Raw genomic sequence first — 20,428 nt, 5'->3', positions numbered from 1 at the left:
TTGAAGGTGAGCCAGAAGGGGCCAGCTCTCCAACTGAAGCACAGGTCCCAGCATCAACACTTGACACCAGGCAAGAAGCAGTGCTTACAAGGGGCCAGACAGGGGAGCCCCAGACCACTATTGGGGAGAGCTGAAGGTAAAGCTTTCTGAACATTTCCCAGAGAAAAACTCTGTGAAAACATATACCATCCAAATGAAGACCATAAAGCTAAGTCTGAACTTCAAAAACTTTTATTTTTGTTTGCTTTTTTCGCACTACCTAAACCCAGGGATAAAACATATGGGAAGTTTCCCAAAACCAGAAAGTACTTTTGCCTTCTGGGTTAAAAATAAACTCTGGAAGCGCAAGCTCTACTATTTAAGCAGCAGATTCCAAGCTGCCCAATAAAATTCAACCTCAGGATGCACACTTCAGGCAAGGGCAAAAGCATCCACCACTTGAGTGGTTCTCAACGAGCCTCACCACCACTGGACAGCGTTCCCACCACCACACATTCCACTGGCTAGGATTTCTACATTCTTCAGGAACACAATGAATCAACTGTCAGAACTGGTTATGACGGACCTTCTAGGAAACGTTTATACCCTATCAGATTCCGCTTTTGGCACCTCACAAAAACTATCAAATTCTCAATCCTAATCTAACTCCCTGCTTTCCAAGGGAACCTCTTAACCCTTAATTTCTGAAACTAGTCCAAATTTAAATCCCACTGAACTGTACCAGAGTATAAGTATCTTTCTATAGCCACTGACTTCAAATTATACAGAATGCGTCTGCCTGACTCCCGTGGTTCTTGTGTCCATATTAACACTTCACTGGTGGCCATCACTGGTTAGGAACACTAGTTTCACACTGAAAAGGCAGCTTAGACCTAAACCGAGTTCTACACCTGTGGGCACTTGTAACTCGCTGTATAAAAAAGTCTATACTGGGAGGGGACATATATACACCTACAGCTATGGCTGATTCATATTGATGTTAGAAAACAAAATCCTGTAAAGCACTTATCCTTCAATTAAAAAATAAAAAAAAATCTATAAACGTTCTTCACAAATAGGTTCAGGAACAAACCCCAAATTTGAGTTCTAGAATTAAATTTCCTTTCCTCGCCAGATACGGGGAGGCAGGGAAGCCGCCTTTTAGTCATAGGCCCACACTGCAAGAATGTTGTCATAGCATTTTTAAAAAGCTTCTAGAGGACTGTTTACATGCTTTGTAGAATTATTCTTGTAAATACTGCTTTTGTCTATCAAGTAAAACTTGAAATCAGCTAAACTTAAAAGCTTTGTACTCAATTTAGGTTTTTGACACTTAGTTGAATAAACAAGTTTATTTGTAAATTTAGCCAACATACATAATTGACCTAAAAACTTCAATAGAAGGATAAATTTTAAAACCACTTGGAAAGCCATCTCTATGAAGTGATTTTCCCAGAACCTATGCCACATGAACACCATTTTAACTGGCAGAGGTTCAGTAAGCTGAAGCTATGTCCCTCCCCAACAGCAAGTTTACCCTAACAGTTATTATAATACAAACCCCACAAGGAAAAAAAGTTCGGTATTGTTCCTCCTTGGTAGAGAAAAGTTCAACCTAGTTATGAGACCAATCACAACACAAAGAAAAGCTGCACTAACTACTATATTAGTAACAGATGATGCTGGTGTGAGTAACTTGTATTATAGTCTAGAGCCCTTATAAATAAATCCCCCTCCCCGTTAGTGTTTGCATTATCAGCTAGAAGGTTAGTTTAACATGTGGTAGAATGAGGACTTATGCAAGGTATAACGCGAAAAGCATTTTACTACGTAAACAAGTGCAGTCTACTCAGGAGAAAACCAATCGAACTCTAAATTACACACCTTAAAGACAACACTCCCCACCACATGTCAATGTAAAACATTTAATTTAAAAATGTTGACACTACAATATATAAAATAGCTATTATAAATGCACATAGTGTATTCTATAGCTGCCAGGTTTACTTTTTTTTTTTAAGGAAACTGTAAGTTACACTGTGGTTAAGACTTGTATCTTCACCCTTGAAAAAGCCCACATTCTATCACAGTGATGTATGGTTAGACTTAACAGCCCCAATTGTTAAACACTTGGATCAAGTCATAACCAGTTTTATTGCAAAAGGACCCTGTACACATTTATCAATTCTAGTACCTTAATAGCTACCCAACAAGTCATTAACATACAGAAACATGCATCATGAGAAGCAAGAAATATCACCCATCCCTTCTGCATATTAGCAACTTGTCACTCCTGAGCAACAGTGCTCACATCACTGAGGTCTGTGAACAGTCACTTTTCGCAGTCATCCTGAGTGAAAGATGGAATGACTTAAGTACAAATGCAACATATTATAAACAATTTCTTACAAAAAAAGTCACAAATTAAACCGAAGTATTTTACAGAATTTACTACAAAACACCATAAAAACTGCCTTCACTTAAGCTCTCTCTCCCCGTATCCGGCGAGCCAACTGGATGTCTTTGGGCATGATGGTGACTCTCTTAGCGTGGATGGCACACAGATTAGTATCTTCAAACAAACCCACCAGGTACGCTTCGCTAGCCTCCTGTGGAGGACAAGAGCCACACTATTAGACTCTCTCCGAGGGGGCCGCGCACCAGCCCTCCCCTCCGCCCGGCCGCACACAGCCCCCGCCAGCTCACCTGCAGCGCGCCGATGGCGGCACTCTGGAACCTCAAGTCGGTCTTGAAATCCTGGGCGATCTCCCTCACCAACCTCTGGAAAGGCAGTTTCCGGATCAGAAGCTCGGTGGATTTCTGGTAACGACGGATTTCTCGAAGCGCAACAGTCCCGGGCCTGGAGCAAGCAGGAGAGCGCAAAGGGACACCGGTTACGAAAGCGGCCGGCGAGCCGCGGGAAGCATCTCGCCCGCAGCGCCGCCGAGTCATCGTCTCCCTGTAGCGCTGCCTACCTGTAGCGATGAGGTTTTTTCACCCCGCCGGTAGAGGGGGCGCTTTTCCTGGCCGCTTTGGTGGCCAGCTGCTTGCGGGGCGCTTTCCCACCCGTTGACTTACGAGCAGTCTGCTTGGTTCGGGCCATTTTCTTTTACCTGTAGAAGACACCCGTGACTCCGGGGCCGAGGCACGCTCGCCTCTCGGGGTGCGGCGCCCCGGACACTCGGCGCCCCAGCCCTCCCGCCTCCTCGCGCCCCAAGGCGGACGGCAGATGGCCGAGGGCCGCCGCCTCCTCCCCCTCCCCTAATGACTCAGGCTGCGAGTAGCAGCAGCCTCCTGGGGGGGGGGGGGCGCGGGGAGGAGTCACTTCCCCTCCTCGACGGGCGGAGGCCCGGCTGCCCGGAACCCAGCGTCGGGACCTCTGAATCACCAGCGGGAAAAAAGGCGGAGACGCGGTTCCGGAACGAAACCCCAAGGGAAAACTACCCGCCCCCACAGCCGGCGCCAACAGCCAGAGTAGCCCGCACCAGTCGGCACTTGGCTCTCAACGGCCTCGACCCGCGATATCAACGGCTGGCCAAGCCTGAAGTCACAGATAAAACGCATGAACACTTACTTAATGCCGAAGTTTTAGGCCGCTTCTCCGACCACCGCGCCGCCGCTGCTGCCCAAAGAGCCGCAGTAGCTGAAACACTGGACGAACTCTCTCCAACGAACGACCAAACCGCTCTGCGCGCTAAGCCCCCCTATGCCTCGGTTTTTATACCCACGCTTCACGCTGCGTCTCTGCGTCATAGGACCCTAATTTGCATACACCAATGACTTTTTCTATTGGCTGACGCTTTCGCCGACGCGCTGACATCCCCCGACACAAAGGCCGTGCTTCGGCCCCGTTCCCTGATTGGCGGACATCTAGACCACTGATTGGCTGTTAAAGTGGCCTAACGATTGGATGAATGCAAAGAAGAATGGACGAATCAGAGTTTAGCACCAAGCCGCTCTTCTGATTGGATAAAATGGAGCTATGTTTGGATCCTTCCCTTGGTTCCAAAGCTCTACAATAGAAAGTCAATGCAAATGAATTGCACTGGTCCTTATCAGGACTGGTCCTTAATCTGGACAGACGGGAGGGCAAGGGGCCTAACGTTATTTGCATCAAGCTAATACCATGAAGGAGACGGTATTTTCATGAAAATTTTGTAAATATTTTCCAATGTAAAATAAAATGCATTCCCTGTGATTGCTTACTTTTCATGAACATTTTGATAGGTAGTAGTGTAAATGAAAATTAGAATTCAGTAAATCATGTTATCAATTATTTTATCTATGAGGCATATACATTTTAACCAAAATACAGTTCTTTTGTTTGGTGGGGTGGGGAGAGGTAAATAACAAATAAATAAAAAACAAAGAAACAAATGTCAATAAATTATTTTATTTATAAGGACTGTTTTTTATGTCCTTAGACCACCACAAAACACTGATTTCAATATGCTTACAGTTAAGGAGTAACTTACTAGGCGACATATTTTTTTAAATTCTGTAATTCAACTGAACAAAATCACTACAGCCAGAATGGGAATAGTCAATTCTAAACCAGTATTTGCAAGTCCCTAAAATATAAACAAAAGACTGCTGCTGCTAAGTCACTTCAGTCGTGTCTGACTCTGTGCAACCCCGTAGATGGCAGCCCACCTGTCCCTGGGATTCTCCAGGCAAGAACAAAAGACAACTAAATTAAATATGGTCCCTTGTATTTAACGGTCTATCCTGGAATATATTACTTCTGAAGAAACATAAAAATGGTAATCCCTGGAGAAGGAAATGGCAACCCACTCCAGTATTCTTGCCTGGAGAATCCCATGGACAGAGAAGCCTGGCAGGCTACAGTCCATAGGGTTACAAGAGTCAGAGGCAACTTAAGAGACTAAACCACCAGAGAAAGACTACCCTCAATTTGGCAGCAAGTGACAACTGTCCTTAAGATTTTTTTTTTCCTCCCTGATAGAAAAAGAAAACACTTGGAAAATGAAAATAATAAATTTCCTATTCAAATGTAAAAAAATAATGGTAATCCCTACCTTTGTCTACATGTCTTGAGTGGATTTTAATACTTAGTTCTTCAGATGATTCAGTTATATAAAATATCAAAGCAGGCTTAAGGTAAGACCAGCCAAACAAAGTTCAGAAAATTGAAACAAAGCCTTGGGCATTCTACTCCACAGTTTTTACCCTGGATTCACCAAATATTTTAAATTATTAAAAAAAAGCAGAAAAATCAGGTACATACAGATTCAACAGAGAATTATACTACATAAATATAAATACCTCAAAAATTTACATCTGATGTCAAAAGTTACCCCTCTCATCATCAAAAGTGAGAGGGGAAAAAATGAACAGTTTGATTTAAAGCAGCTATGGCAAAAACACCTTTGGCCCAACCTCTAGTTCCAAATTTGTCATTTCGGCCCCCTCAATCATAACGCACAATATGTATTTGATTATCATATATCTATAAACTTTTATATCATAATTCAGTCAACTTTAGTTTCTTTCCTCTGCTCAAAGTTTAGGGTAGAGGAAACATTATTTCATGCCAGGCTGAGAAGAGAAACCAAGATGAAGGTTCTTGGCCTGTTCTCAGAAATTGTGTAAAGCTGAAAAACAGGGCACTGATTATACCTCAGGTAAAAGACTGTCAAGTGTCCTTGAATTTAACCAGAAAAATACCCTGCCATCTTTTTTTGACTGCTCAGATGGCCTAGAGAAGGAAAAGGATCCTAAATTAACACCCACTTTTGTGTTCCAAGGCTTTTCTAGGCATTCCAGAACCCTGTCTCATGCTTTCTACCGAATACAGTAGTGATCCATCCCCACCCCACACCCTCGCCCATCTCTGCCTCCAGAGATAAACTGAGCAACTGAACTGACCTGAAACTAGGTATGGATTTACATGCATCCATTTAAGAATGATTAGTGGAAAGAATCTGTCCCTCTTACTTGGTAGTCTTACCGCTAGGTTTTCCTTTTTCCTAACCTTAAGTGAATGCAAAGGAGGAAAAACAACACAAAAATAGGGAACAACCAAAGATGCTAATACAATCAAAACGATGCAGAATATGAGGCAGCGTGTAGGTTACTGTCCTAATTCCTGTTCTGTCACGTACTTGCTGAGTAACTTTGCACAAGTTTCTTAACCTCTCTGAGTTTCGGTTTCCTCTTCTCTAAATTAAGCAGTTTGGGTGATATCATCTCTCAATTCTACTAGTACACACTTATTCTGAAGCTCATAGTATACGCTCATTTAAAATATAGCACGCTGAACTGTATTTCTTCAATCAAATCACATTTGGGTATTTTGGAGGATAACCTATAAATTGATTACTTGGATTTAACAATAGGATTAAAGCAGTACACCATAATTTACACAACTTTTTTGTCCTGTCGGAATTTTTCATCTTCAAACACCCCTAGTGCTTAAACAATTGATTTGGTTTGTTTAAGAAATACCAGTTTCTCAACTTAGGTTTGGCTTCTGATATGAAGTTACTCGGAACAACATAATATAGATATGTATCAATCTTAAACATGAAAAATTTCCATTCAGCCCACAGTGCTTCACCCGTAAGGTTAATCGAATGTTTCTTTAATGAGATTATCATTATTTAACGCTATCTAATAAAATGTAATTAGCCTGTACAACAGGGTTTTGAATAGATTCAACATGGAAAACAAAGTTAAATGTTAACTTTGTTAACAAAGTGTTAAAATATCTGTGAAGAACTTCGCCCAACTGGCGGGAAGAGGGGAGGAGACATTTTCCCCAGCAGAAAGGCTGAAGGCCAGAGCACGAAAGTGGAGTGGGTTATAAATCGTACTCTCTACTCAAACCCAGGCCCATCCTCTGATGCTTTTCGACACTCCTGCAACTTGCCAGTGTACCTGAGACTATGCTAGATGGAGATTAAATTCGTTCTTGGCCCTTAATATACTGGAAACACGTTGGTAGGGCCAGGTGTCGAGTTGGGGGACTCAAGTCGTGTGGAGTTCCAGGTTTCAGGGCTGGTAAAGGTTTATGGAGCGCCTCGGCAAAGGCGCGGGAACAGAGTATTGTGTTGTATTGCTCTTCGTTGGCAAAGCTTTCTCAAGCTGACGTCCAGCAGGCCGACTTTCCTTCACGCTTGGTCCCGCCGCAGGAATGAGGATGTTGGCGGACTTCAGGTGCCTGCAGCTCAAAGGCCCACTGCTAGGGACCCGCATCAGAACCGAACCCAAGTTGGGATTAAGTACGGAGGCGAGGTAATCATTATCCTGTTGAGAGTGAAATTACACTTGGAACGGTTTCACAGCAGTCGTTAGGCCCTCCCTAACTCTGGGCCTTTTCGACCCCAAGGGCTCCAATTGCAGGCAAAGACTCCCCTACGAACCTGGAAACGCAGTTAAGAAGTAACGCAACTGGACTGCAAGCCCCACAAACCGTCGCGGGCTCTCAGCATCCGGGACACCACCCGCAAGGCTCTCTGGGTATTGTGGTCCGTTCCTTCGGCAGCAACCCTCTGCCGGCGGTAAAATTCCAGCCGAACCTGGGACCACAACTCCCAGCAAGCCTTGCTGCCGCGCGGGGGGTCTTCACGTTCTCGTGGCGCGGCGCAGCCGCACTAGGGCCTCGGCGCGGACCGCGCAGACTGAATAATAAAAGGGGAGCGGCGAAGAGGCAGGAAGACAGGACCATGTCGAAGGGCCCCGGGCCCGGCGGCTCCGCAGCTTCCTCGGCGCCCCCGGCCGCTACCGCTCAGGTGCTGCAGGCACAGCCCGAGAAACCGCAGCACTACACGTACGTAGAGCCCCCCCCCGCCGCGCGCGCACGCCTGACGTCAGCGGCCAGCGTGAGTCACGCGCGCAGGGAGAGCGCGAGGCGGCCTCTCCCTCCCCCCCTTCCTCCTCCGGCCCGGCCCAGACCGGTTCCAACCTGCTGGGGCCGGTCCCAACTGCCTACAACTGCCACCAACCTTTGGTCCGGCTGAGGGGCGGGAAACCCGGTCTCCGGCGCCGAGTTGGGAAGGCGGGAGCTTGGGATGCGGAGTGCACACCTTGTAGGCTGGAGTCTTTCGAGGCCTAACTGTTCCTCAGACCGTAAAAACCACAGTCCCAGGCACTTTGGGGGCGATAAGAAGTCCAAGACGCGACAAGGATGAGTTCCTAAGCGGCCAACCTTAGACCCGCTTATGAATGGACAGTTAGCGTGAAGTCCTGTCAGGAGACTCACGTACTAGGAACCAGAGGCCTTTTGTGACCGCAAGGCCCATATGTTGTCCACGGAGGCCACTCTTGATTGAATTCACTTAGAAACAGTTGCCCCAGCCTGGGTGATGGGGTCCGAGTGTTGGCCTCAGGCCCAACCCAAATGTGGCCTCAGAGGGAGCCCCAAATGCCGACTCTGCAAGTCTAGTGAGATGGAAAACCTCTTCCTGAGAATCTGCTTGTATCTTAAGTGGAGGTCCCTGTCTTCTATTTCCCTTCAGGGTACTTCTAAGCAACTACCTAGAGCTAGATGCTTTGGGAGAAAGTGAGAAAAGGAGGCAGGTCCTCCTGTCGAGTGAAATGTTGGTTTCCATTTCCCTGATGTTCTTTGAGTACCGGACATCCCCCCTGGGCTCCCAAGTCGTGTACAAGCCTAGAAAGATCCCCAAGTGTACCTCAGCCTTGCTAGAGATTTGGAACCTGGGGGTTGAACAACCCTTGAGGGGCACACGATAACGCTGCCTGGTGAACCAAGTGCAAGAAGCATTTGTTGGAGTAGAAATACGTAAAAGACAGGAAGAGCTGTTGTTTGTCACGGAAGTAAGACCCATTGGGAAACTTCTGAGATTAGGGAATATCGATTTTAAGAAGTGTGTTGGTTTAAGAGTCTCTGTTATTGGTTGAAATCATTTGAAACTTTTTCTTGACTTCAGTCTGACTCACGTTAACTATAACTTTTCTAATGTGGCGATTGCTTTGCTGATCCTTTCTTGCTGGAGTTCTTTCTGCAATCCGGCCATTGATTTTGGTGAGATGGTCTTAGAGAAGTGAGTGATCAGATGAAGGGTATGGTCCAACAGCATGGTCTAGATTTGGACATCTGCAAACTTCATCCTATTGAAATTTACTTATAATCTCTGGTTGCTCAGATCACGTTTTTTCAGTAAAATATGGATAACATTTTGAGTAATATGAATCTTGGTTTCAGTAACTTGTGTTTCTATGTTGTCATTGAGTATACTATGGAATCTGTGTTAGAAAGGCTTTCTAACCATTTTGAAATTGAGAGGTGAAACTAATCAACAGTTGTGTAAATGTTAATATAAGTCTATTTTCTTGATGCTAATTGTTTAAAAATTATTTAGTTGACTGCGCTGGGTCTTAGTTGGGATATGTGGGACCTAGTTCCCTAATCAGGGATGGAACCCAGGCGCTCTGCATTGAGAGCATGGAGTCTTAGCCGCTGGACCACCAGGAAAGTCCCTGATGCTCATTGTTAAAGTGAGATTTGTTTAAAATCTGCCTTTCCGCCTCTTGTGGGATAAGTACAGAGTAATCAGTCTTGGCTCTTCAAGTGGCTTAGTAAATGGACAGTAGCAGATGTAAAGCCCAGGTCTGATTGAAGGTTGGAGGTGTTACAGCTCGCTATTTTCTGTTATCTGTACATGTGTATCTGTGTGTGTGTTTTTATCTCCAAAAATCAGAGGTAGAATTCAGTTGGTAGAAAGAGATAGAACTCTTTCTTGATAGATTTATGGGCCTTCAGAAACCTGGATGATTTGGAAAGCTTCATTCCCTTGTCATGGGGTCTGAGGAGCAGGAAGCATAAAGACGCTGAGTGCCGCATCAGTATACTTGTTGACTCTGAACCCATTTGTTGTCCTTGCGGGTTAGAAGACAAGAACATTTCAATTTTGATTTCAGTATTTGCTATAAAATTTTGAGTTGCCCCCCAATTTTTTAATTCTCCTTCATAGCATGAATTTCTAGAATTTATTCCAATCTAAAGATGACCTTATCGATTGCACTTATCCCGTCATGGAATAAAGATACAGATGCCTTTCTTTTTTAATGTTTGTATTTTTACCTGTCAATTTTTTTTTTGCCTTTTAAAGCTTACTTATACATAAATCGCTAATTTCGTGTATTTCTTTTGTACCTGATGTTATTTGAGATTATGTGACAAGCAGTAATTTTGCAATAATTCAGAGGAGGTTTGCATTAAAATTGAATGCCACTGATCTACAGTCCATGGGGCCACAAAGAGCCCAACACAACTGAGCAACAAAATACACACATCATAACGGCAGTATTAGCAAATGCTTTTGAATCTATCAAAAGTAAAAATTGCCTTCCTGTTGGCTTGGTTCTTGCCCTTTATTCTTATCCCACAGCCAAAGTCCTAGAGTTTGAGCCCTCCTTCTTCTAAACCAAGAGGATTATCATGACAGTTTGAAAGATAATTATTTTTTGGGTGTTTTTTTAAGCTCTTGAATAATCTTACTTTAAGAGAAACAAAAAGTAATCCTTTCAGAAAATTGGGCGCTTGTGCTAGGCCTAAGGAATTCGACCCTTTTAGAAAGTGGTTATATCAGAATTTCCTGTATAGTACAATTCCATGTGTCTGATTAGCTCTAAATAAAATGATAATGTGCCTGTATTAGTTCTTCAATATGAGAACCACGTGACCTCTTGCTAGGTAATTTTTCTTTTTTCGACAGGGACTAAATGCAGCTTTATTTAGAACAAATCCATCTTACATTTTAGAAGAGATTGAGGAATGGGAAATTTTGGAGTAATACAAATTTAGCTAACTTTGGGCTTTTTTACTACAGAATTAATATTGTTAAAAGTGTATAGTTGAAGTCAAAGTGAAAGTCAAGTCGCTCAGTCTTGCCCGACTCTTTGCGGCCCCATGGATAGTAGCCTGCACCCAGCTCCTCCGTCCATGGGATTTTCAAGGCAAGAGTACTGGAGTGGGTTGCCATTTCCTTCTCCAGGGAATCTTCCCAACCCAGGGATCGAACCCAGGTCTCTCACATTGTAGACAGACGCTTTACCGTCTGAGCCACCCGGGAAGTATAGTTGAAAGGTCAACAAAAAAATTTATCATTTGGGATTTGGCAAGTCCCTGATTTTGGGAATTCCCTGGTAATCCAATGGTTAGACCTTGGCGCATTCACTGCTGTGGCCTGGGTTCAGTCCCTGGTCAGGGAACTAAGATTCTGCAGCTTAGCCAAAAAAAAAATTCAATTTTTGACCTCATTATTTTGATCCCATAAGCGGATATAAACCTCAAAAACATCATTTTTGGATTCTTTTAGTTGGCAGTTGATTCTCAGACTTCTTAATGCTCTGTATTAAAGGAAGGTGAAATTCTAGTTTATTAAAGATTTCTTGGAGCTTTCTGACCACTGGATGATCTCTTATAGGAAGATAGAAGATAAATGCTTTATAGCCTTATGTAGCCAGTTGTCATTTTAATTGAGGACTGTTTCCTGGGTATCTTTAAACAAGAATAATGTAGCAGTACTTCCATAGATAAATGATTTTGAGGGAAATCTGTTAGTGTATGCATTATGTAAATCTCATGAGCTTAGCTTGATTGCATCTGACTGTGTTTTGGAAAATCCAGGCAATGAACAGTATTTAAGTAATTATTGCAAATTGCAGTAACATTGTAAATACATTACTCTAGAGCACAACTTGTTGCACAGTGGAAGTCACTGGAGGCATTCCTTAGCAGCCTCAGCAGGAATGAGTTAAATTACCAATAAACATCTCTGGATCTTGTTTGCTCATTTATCAAGGAGAGCTAATTCCTTGCAGGACAAAATTGAGAGCTCACTGTGGCCTTCAGGCAAGCCTACAAAATCCCCATTAAGTGTTAAGTGCCCATGCTTAGGGTAAGCCTTTAATTTAGCATCTAGTTGATATTTGCTATCATCTAAATTAATGATTAAAGTGAAAGTTTGCTTAATGGTTAAGTTTTTTTGTTTTAATCCAACTATGTTAGATACTAAAGAAGGCTTCCCCACCATCCATATGCATCTGCTTTGACTGGTGGTTTCTCTCAACCTACAAAGACTGTGGCTTATTGGTGAGGGCAGCTGGACAACTCTGAGAGCAACTTAGAGAAATCCATCTTGAGCTCCTTCTCTGGAAGTAGCACCCCAGATAAGTGCCCCAAAGCAAGACATCCTCGTGGACCTACTTCCTCCCGCTTTCAACACATTGATGCCTGAAGGTGAGGTCTCCTTCCTGTGTCTTAGGAGCTATTAGCTCACTTAGGTAATGAGAATCCTGCAACAGCCTGAGTACCACTCACCTGCAGGCTTTCCTACCAGACCTTTGTCTAAAGGTTGTTTTTCTCCTTAGGAAAGATGCTAGGTCAGAAGCCTGGTAAAAGTCAGGTTGCATTTAAAGCTGCGTTACTTTAATTAGAGGACTGGTCTAGAGATTATTTTCCCAAATGGGGATGATATTTGCTTAATGATTAAGTTTTTCATTTTGTTTTATTTTGTTTTTGATCCAGCTGTGCTTGATACTAAAGGAGGTTTTCCCACATACGCATCTTCCGTATTTTGCAATTACAACTGTGGACAGTTATGGCTAATCCTAGTAGATTGTCTTCCCTTTTAACATCTTGGATGAGTTTTGGGGCACACTAATGTGTTATGTGAAGATGGATGTTGAATGTAAGTTTCTTGTTATTCTTAGTCAATATATGAAAACTACAGTTAGTCTGATTGCTAAAAATGTCAAGAATTCGCGATCAATATCCTTCTGGACAATGTAGTTTTCTTATTTTCTTACCATATAGATTCTTTATAGAGTTACCCCAGCCAGCCACCTTAAATACCTGCATGGGCAACAGAGAGATCTGTGGTGTAAGTTTGGGTAAAGTCAGTGCTTATGAACATAGGTATAGGGTTTATTTGGGGGGGTGGTGGGAGTGTTCTGGAATCAGACCATGTTGATGGTTATTCTAAAAACCACTGAAATGTACACTTTAAAATGGTGACTTTTTATGGTGTATAAGTTACTTCTCAGTTTTTTTTGGAAAAAAAAAGGGGGGGAGGATTGTTAAAATCAGTGTATGAGTCCCTCCTACTCAAGAAACCTTAGACACATGGCCTTTCAGGGCTTGGTAGTATCATTCAGCACGGGAGAGACCACAGTTCTCAAAAAGCTCTTTGGCACCCTTCTCCCAGCCTTCTCAATGGCTTCATCTCCATATGTCCATTCTAGGTGAATTCCCCCATGTTGTAAGTCTATGGAGATTCTTTTAAGAAGTGAATACTCAGCAAGTTTGGGATTCTAGTTGTTCGTAGTTGTACTTTAAATTGTCTACTTTGAATTGATAGCCATTATATAGAACAAGCATACTTTTCCCAATAGCTTCGTAAAATGAATTGTGTTTATTTAGTAGGGTGGGTGGGAGGAAGAAGAGGTTGCTGTTTTGCTAAAATGAACTGATTGTGTTCACAGGTGTTGTGATAATTGTTTTAATGATCACATGGGCATTTCTGTAAGGACAGGCCATGTGTTTCAGGCATTTAAAATGATATCAGTGGCTATAATATTTTTAGTTCAAATAATCACAATTAACTTTTAATTTCTTTATAAAATCCCTCAACTTTCACCCCTTTTTTCTTTGCCAGTGTGTAGAATTTGACAGCAGTTTCAAGAGCTGATGAGGAAGAGAAGATGGAAAGGAGTCTAGCAACTTAAAAATCTCATAGCGTTTTCTGTGAGGTGACCTTTTTCCTGCTGGTGGCTCAATTTATTTAGGAAACAAAGATATTAAGGCCTGTGATAGTATTGTCATGTCATATCCGAACTTACTGAAATATTCCCTCGCTTTCCTTATTCTTTACATCACAGTTTGCTTTTTGTGTTCATAAGTTGACTCATTTGTTTCCCATTAGTATTTGAAACATCTTATGGCCACCATGAGTCCTAACAGAATGACTTCTTGTGAGAAGCCGATGGGTGTTCCCACTTACCTATCAAATTTTGGTCTATTCACAAAACTACTGCCATTGAAGAGAGATAGTTAATGCTTTTGGAAGGAAGAGGTTGATAAAACTTTGGCGTGGTGTGTTATGACTTGAAAGTTTTTAAGCAGTGGTTTTTATATCTAAAAAGCTTGTATTCATTTTGGTAAAAACATTACTCTTTTTATTTTACTTTTACTGCTCAGAAGTGCCAAGCATCGGGAGTTCAGGACTTGTGTTAAGTCAGACATAACACAAATTAGACTTCTCTGGTGGTCCGGTGGTTAAGACTCCATGTTTCTAACGAAGCGGCTGTGGGTTCAGTCCCTGGTTGAGGAACTAAGAGTCCATGGGCCGCATGGTGCAGCCAACAGACAAAACAACAGAAAACCCACATAAATTAGAAGCACACACTTGAGTTTTCTTAGTTAAAACCAAATCAAACAGATTTTTACTATTGAACTAAGTACTTTTATAATGAATACGCAAGATAAATATCATATACCCAGTAGAGTATGTTGAAGTTAACGCTTCTGTTTTTGTTTTTATTTTATGGTATTGTAATTATGGCCTGTCAAAAACTCCCTGACATGTTTTCAACAGCTTCTGGAGAGTCGCTTATACTTAGTTGTTGCTGCTGTTGTTTTTCCTATAGCTCAGTGAAGAAAAGCATAGTTAACAGTCCACGTGGTGGTGAAGAGTAGGGATGCCAGGACCAGCCTGTCTTGAGTTGCAAGATCGCTTTACCACTTACAGCTGTGGGATCTTGGGCGAGTGACTTCCCTAGTGCGCCAGTTTCCTGACGATCCTGATAGTACCTGTGCCGAGGGGTTGTTATGAGGATTCAGTGAGTTAATGTATATGAAGCGCTGAAAACCATGCCTGGCATTTGGCACATGAGAGTACTGTTCTTACTCAGTATCTGAACAATACCCAGGTTACTGCTTTCAGTAGCATTGCTGTCTCCTTCAACAGCTTGAGCCTGTGTTATCTTCAGAGCCTACTCCTCTCTTCTGTATCCATTGGAATTTCACTTCAGTCACAGTTCTTGCAGCCTTCGTCAGCCTGGTTATATCTTACATGATGAATTTGTTCAAAACAGATCTACTCTTTTGGGGATACAGACTTTGTTGTACAGAAAACAGTGTTCAAAATAACACATCAGTTCAGACTTTGTACTGAAATGCTCATCAAATTGGAAGCTTTTCAGCCCAGTTGTATAGAAGAAGACTTTGAATCAAAACAAGGTGTTATCTAATTTAGAGAAGAATAAACCAGAGTATTCAATAGTCCTCACATATTCTCCACAATCAATGATATGAGTCACTGATTACATGAACTTGCTTCAGTTTTACCCGTTGCAAGATCCTTAGGCCAAGGAGACAGTTATAGAATAGAAAGAGGGAACCAGGTATACCATCTGGTACTGTTCATGGTTCGTGTTCATTCTTGGGGCCGGGACAGTTCACAGGTGTCAGCTCTTTCCCAGTGAAGAATGGGCTGAATTCTTCTGCAATGCGTGACTCCCCACCTTAAATTTTTGCTTGCTAAAATGCCTGTTGTACCGTGGGTCTCTGTGTGTGTATCTGTGTTAGGACAGTTTCACTATATCTCGGAGATTGCTACTGGCCCTAAGGTCTTTGGCTAAAACGTAGTTATAGAATCAAAGCCTGTCTTAAAGATTTAGACATACACAGAAATTCACTAGATGCTTATTTTGTTTGCCTGAAGAATACTCTTTGAACTTGCTTTTTCTGCCAGAAAGAATGTTCTAAACCAGGATCACGTCAGAAGATAGCACTTTACCAGAATTTATCAGCGCTTTATCCAAATATTTACCAGTTACAAATTTTAGCTCTATTTTTTTTTTCTTTTTTAATTTTGGCTGCTCTGGGTCTTCATTGTGGCCCACAGGCTCAATAGCTGTGGCATGTAGGCTTAATTGTCCCGTTGGCATGTGGAATCTTAGTTTCCTGACCAGGATTGAACCTGTGTCCCCTGCTTTGGAAGGTAGATACTTAACCACTGGACCACCAGGGAAGTCCCTGGTGCGGCTTTTTAAAAAACCTGGTTTTTTTTTTTTGGTGAGGGGGTGGCAGATCCTCCTGGTGTTATTGTTAGAATGTTGTATGGTTTCTGGATTATGTTGGGTGTGAAACAGAATGTGTTTGTAGATCTTTATAAACGTTGAATCTAGAACTGCTAATAGTTTACCTCACGTTTTTCAAAAATGAGGAAAGATTTCTTCGCAAATTGTAAGAAATACTGTTACACGCACGCGCGCGCACACACACACACAGATAAATAATTTAGGATTCTTAATGTACTGCTTATCTGCTCTTATAATCTTGAAATTAAGGATTTTATTCTCAAACTTAAAAAGGAAGAATCTTTGGTAAGCCATGAAGTATGAGCTCTGTGATCAAATTTCTTTATAGGAGTTATATATGGGAGAAAAAAAAAGTAGCCAGTAAGGTTAATATGAATATGGAAAACAGTAGATTATGTTAGTAGATAAGTGTCATTTGAACCTTTGGACACTACAATAATGAGTTTTTTTTGGGGGGGGTGGGGGGCTTGTTTGTTTTTCCTTTTGCTAGTTTCAGAATCCTGTCACGTTATGACTAGGTCTTAACGGAATATTTAAGAACAGGTTTGTTTCTTGCATTTTAAGATTACTTTTTCCACGATAAAGCTTGTATATTGCCTGAAACAGACAAAAGTCAGATTTTATAAGACTAGCTGTAATAACGATGAACAGTGGTGACTTATAAGGGACATGGGTATACCTGTCATGTTGCCAGATCTCTGTGGCCCCCATGGGAGGCTTAGGAGCAGTGACCACTGACTGGCTAGAACAGCCGGGCTCCCAGGAGCAGGGCCGTGACCTCCAGGCTGCAAGGCGTCCGGGGTGGGCTGCTTCTGTTGGCTCAGTCTCCTTTTTATTGGGCTCATAGATTGCTGTTCATTGTGCACGTTGGGAGTCCTAAGCCCACCTAATGTTGCTGCACCATCTCTTCCTGTTGCTTCTCCAGAGGCCATCATTGTCTTGCCCGTGTGCCTTTTTGTTCAGATCTGACCGTTTTACATGTGAATCCACTCAGACTACATATCAGAAGCAGGATGACATTTTAGGAGTCATTCGTTTTATAAAAAATGTTTACCACAGTTGACTTTTCACTTAACTCTTCTGACTTATTAGCAACATATATCTTTTATTTAATTTTGGATCAGATAGGATTCCCTGTCAAGTTGTCAGTAAAATTGTAGACTTCTTTCCTAACAAGTTTTCTTTATCTTAAACGTTGAGTTACAGTAAAGAAAAGTCATGATAACCACTAAAACCAACTATTAATACTGGATGTATTTTTCTTTTCCAGTTTTTCTTTCTGTATATAGTTTAGCTAGTTGTCTGGTTATATTTATATATTTTTTTCTCTCACTTAATGTATCTTTGTTTATCTTTGCACATTCCCAGCAACAACTACAGAGCAAGCCATCCCACTGGTTGCTTTTCTAGTCTGCTTGTAAGGCTGAAGATCTTAAATTTAGCGTTGAGTGTGAGGAGCAAGGCCATGCAGACATTGTGGGGAAGGTAGCTAGAGAAGTTACGGGTTTCTTAATCACCAGGAGAAACATCTAAGTTGCCTCTCAGTGTTTCCCTGGGTTAGTACACAGCTGCTGTGGACCAGGCTTATACCACTTGGGATGCTTTAATGTTTTTGCTTTTTCTTGGACAAACGCGTCTTGAACACCTGCTGCAAGCTGGCTTTGTGCAAGGGTACAAAGATGAGCAAACCTGGCTGTGTACAGAGCAGTGGAAATTCTCTGTGGTGGGGCCATACCAGCTGTGTTCAAACAGTGTGGTGGAAGCACAGAGGAGGCGGCCATTAAGACCCCTGGGCAGGGCAGGAACCTTTCCTGCAGAGCGAGGCACAGCACAGAGGGGATCTGGAGGCAGGAGCAGCACGGCCAAAAGCATGGAGATGAACGGTGACGGGAGGCTGCGGTGCGCTGCGGAGCATCCCCTGCCAGATGGCGGGCAGCGACCTGCGGCTGTGGGCCAGACCCACTCGGCTGCCTGCTTGTGTGCGATGGGCGAGCCGAGAGCAGGTTTTACATTTTTAATGGTTGAAAAAGAATAATATCTTGTGACACATGAAAATTGCATGCAATTTAATCTTCAGCATCCATAAATAAAGCTTTATTGGAACCCGCACTCATTGGCTTACATATCGTTTATGGCCGTGTTTGCAGTTTAACCAGAGAGTTCAGTAGTTCTGGTGGAGACCAGGCGGTTGCTTTGCATTCACGCATGTGATGGAAACGGCTCTGAATTGCTGTGCGGTGCGCGATAGATCCACAGTGTTGTGTTTTATTCTTTATCACCAGTGCCTGTCATGTCAGAACGCGAGGAGGAGGAAAATGGACTTGAAATACCGTGTTTTTAGGGCACAGCGGAGTGGATTTTCTTGTCCCTGAATTAGTTGGCCAAGCTATCTGTAATTAAAAAGCTGTGCTGGAAGAGTCCATCAGCATTCCCAGACTACACAGTTGTCACAATATTCCCAACTCATAGGAAGGCAACTGTCAGAAAAATTAAAATTTTAAAGAGACTGTTTTGTTACAGCAGAATTTCTTCACAAAAATGAAAATGAGGTTACAACTGAAAATGAGGCCTCATTTGTTAACCAGGCAAGGGAAGCCATACTGATATTGAATTAATTAAATTGCATTTGATGCAGGAACTGAAGAAATATGTCCAGAGCATTTGTTTAAAAGAGCGTTAGCCGTTCAGCAAGAACAATTTCTCAAAATGCTGAGGTCAATGGGAGCTACATCAATAGTCAATTAAAAACAGGCAAATGATTTTGTGTAGTTTTTCTTGGCTCTTGATGAGTCAACAGAAGCTGTTCAGTTGTTTTATTCATGGAGTCAATGCCATGTGTGAAGTGACTGAAGAAGTAGCCTCTTTGAATAGTCTACTTAAAACAGCTGCAGCTGAGAATATTTTCAAAAAAGACAGGAAAATACTAATTCAGTACAACCTGAAGTATAATCTGTTAATATCTGTCACAACAAATGATGGTTGGATTATGTGCAGAGCAGAAAATGATTTAATCTGTCATGAGCTATTGAAATGCTAGGATCAGTGATGAACTTCACTCCCTCTTGTGGGATTTAACCATCCTCAGTTCCATGAATTTTTATCAGAAATAAAAGCGGAATATTCTGACATGCCCTACTACACAACCATTTGATAGCTTAGCAGTGGTAAAATTCTCTTGTTTTTTGAATTAAGGGCCAAGATTGAAATTTTTCTGAAGGCGCAACCATTTTCAGCCACTATTACTAAACGCTGAATGGCTTTGGAAATTAGCTTTGGCTGCAGACTTGATGATTTTTCCTAATTCATTCTAAAATTACAAGGAAAAACATCACATATGCAAACTTTAAGAGTCGGACACGACTGAGCGACTGAACTGAACTGAACTGAAAGTCGTTTTGACAACTAACATTTGAATCATAAGTCAAGCTGCCTTATACACTGTCTCTGCTGCTAAAAGTTAAAGGTGAGACCTCTATTCCTACACAGATTTACCATGGATATAATTGCTGAACACAAATTACCGTTTGAGCAGTGACTTTGCATCTCGATAGGAATACAAAGGAAATCTCCATATTTCAAAATAATTGCAATTAAGGAGTTTACACCAAACCTTCAGATGAAAGTGATTAAGAGAAAAGTATCAGGGCACTAATACAATTCTATAAATGTCTTCCAAAACTAATATATGCTTAGTTAAAGTCATGCTTGTAGAATGATAACAGCATTTGGCAGGACCTGTCTATTTGAACAGACATTTCCAAAAGTGAAATCGGTCAAATCCTGTTACAGAGTCAGTATTAACAGATGAACATTTGTAACCAAGTTTGGATGCAGGGGACCCCCAACTTTGCAAATGTTATACTTGTCCCCCAAGCCCGTTCTTATTAGTAGACCTGTATTACCAAAAATTGTGGCCAGTTATTTATCTTCAACAATAAAAATTTTATTTGTTTTTTCTCTTGTTGTGTAAGTACCTACATAATATCCTCAGTTTCGGCTCTTAGCCCTCAGAGTCTAAACTACTTACTGTATGGTCCTTGGCAGAAAAGTTTGCTGACCCTGCTGTGGAGGTCAGCCTGCTGGTAGGGGGAGTGGGTCCCTGGCTGCAGGGTTGGCAGAGTGAGGCCATGCCAAACGCTTTTCTTGGAGCAGTGGGGAGCTAGATATGGATTGAGACACCAGCTGCTGCTTGCCTGTTGCCTCCAAATTTACATAGTTTTTCTAACAGTCATCTCTAGTACTTTTCTGTTTATCCAGATTCTTCTCACACTCCTCCCCAGAAGAGTGAAAAACCTAAATGGATGAGACAGCTTGAAATTCGATTTAGTTGGAATTCCTGGCGGTAGAACTCTGCTTTAAA

At 42.2% G+C, this 20,428-nt stretch overlaps 2 protein-coding genes across 2 annotated transcripts in view; one reads left to right on the top strand and one right to left on the bottom strand.

Moving 5' to 3' along the window:
* Positions 1-1,890: 1,890 nt before the first annotated feature.
* LOC128065180 (histone H3.3A) lies at positions 1,891-3,667 on the bottom strand. The gene is made up of 4 exons (XM_052658318.1): positions 3,554-3,667; positions 2,955-3,092; positions 2,686-2,839; positions 1,891-2,588 (listed from the first exon to the last, which is right to left on the bottom strand). Exons 2-4 carry the CDS (start codon positions 3,080-3,082, stop codon positions 2,460-2,462), a joined length of 411 nt encoding a protein of 136 aa, XP_052514278.1. The 5' UTR covers positions 3,083-3,092; positions 3,554-3,667; the 3' UTR covers positions 1,891-2,459.
* Positions 3,668-7,649: 3,982 nt separating this feature from the next.
* Positions 7,650-20,428, top strand: part of UNK (unk zinc finger) — a 32,139-nt gene continuing 19,360 nt past the window's right edge. The window contains exon 1 of the mRNA XM_052657607.1: positions 7,650-7,771. Coding sequence (XP_052513567.1) covers positions 7,668-7,771 — 104 coding nt within the window. The 5' untranslated portion in view covers positions 7,650-7,667. The remainder of the gene's footprint in view (positions 7,772-20,428) is intronic.

The sequence above is a fragment of the Budorcas taxicolor genome, chromosome 19 (genome assembly GCF_023091745.1).
Source record: "Budorcas taxicolor isolate Tak-1 chromosome 19, Takin1.1, whole genome shotgun sequence".
In the NCBI taxonomy this organism is placed as follows: domain Eukaryota; kingdom Metazoa; phylum Chordata; class Mammalia; order Artiodactyla; family Bovidae; genus Budorcas; species Budorcas taxicolor.
Note: the sequence above shows the minus strand (reverse complement) of the source record. Positions and strands in the feature narration are given on the sequence as shown.

Coding starts and splice junctions, on each gene's coding strand:
- LOC128065180 (XM_052658318.1), bottom strand. CDS start 3,082: ATGGCCCGAACCAAGCAGACTGCTCGTAAGTCAACGGGTGGGAAAGCG. Junction 2,840..2,954: donor AAAAAACCTCATCGCTACAG/GTAGGCAGCGCT, acceptor TGCTTGCTCCAG/GCCCGGGACTGTTGCGCTTC. Junction 2,589..2,685: donor CCGCCATCGGCGCGCTGCAG/GTGAGCTGGCGG, acceptor TGTCCTCCACAG/GAGGCTAGCGAAGCGTACCT.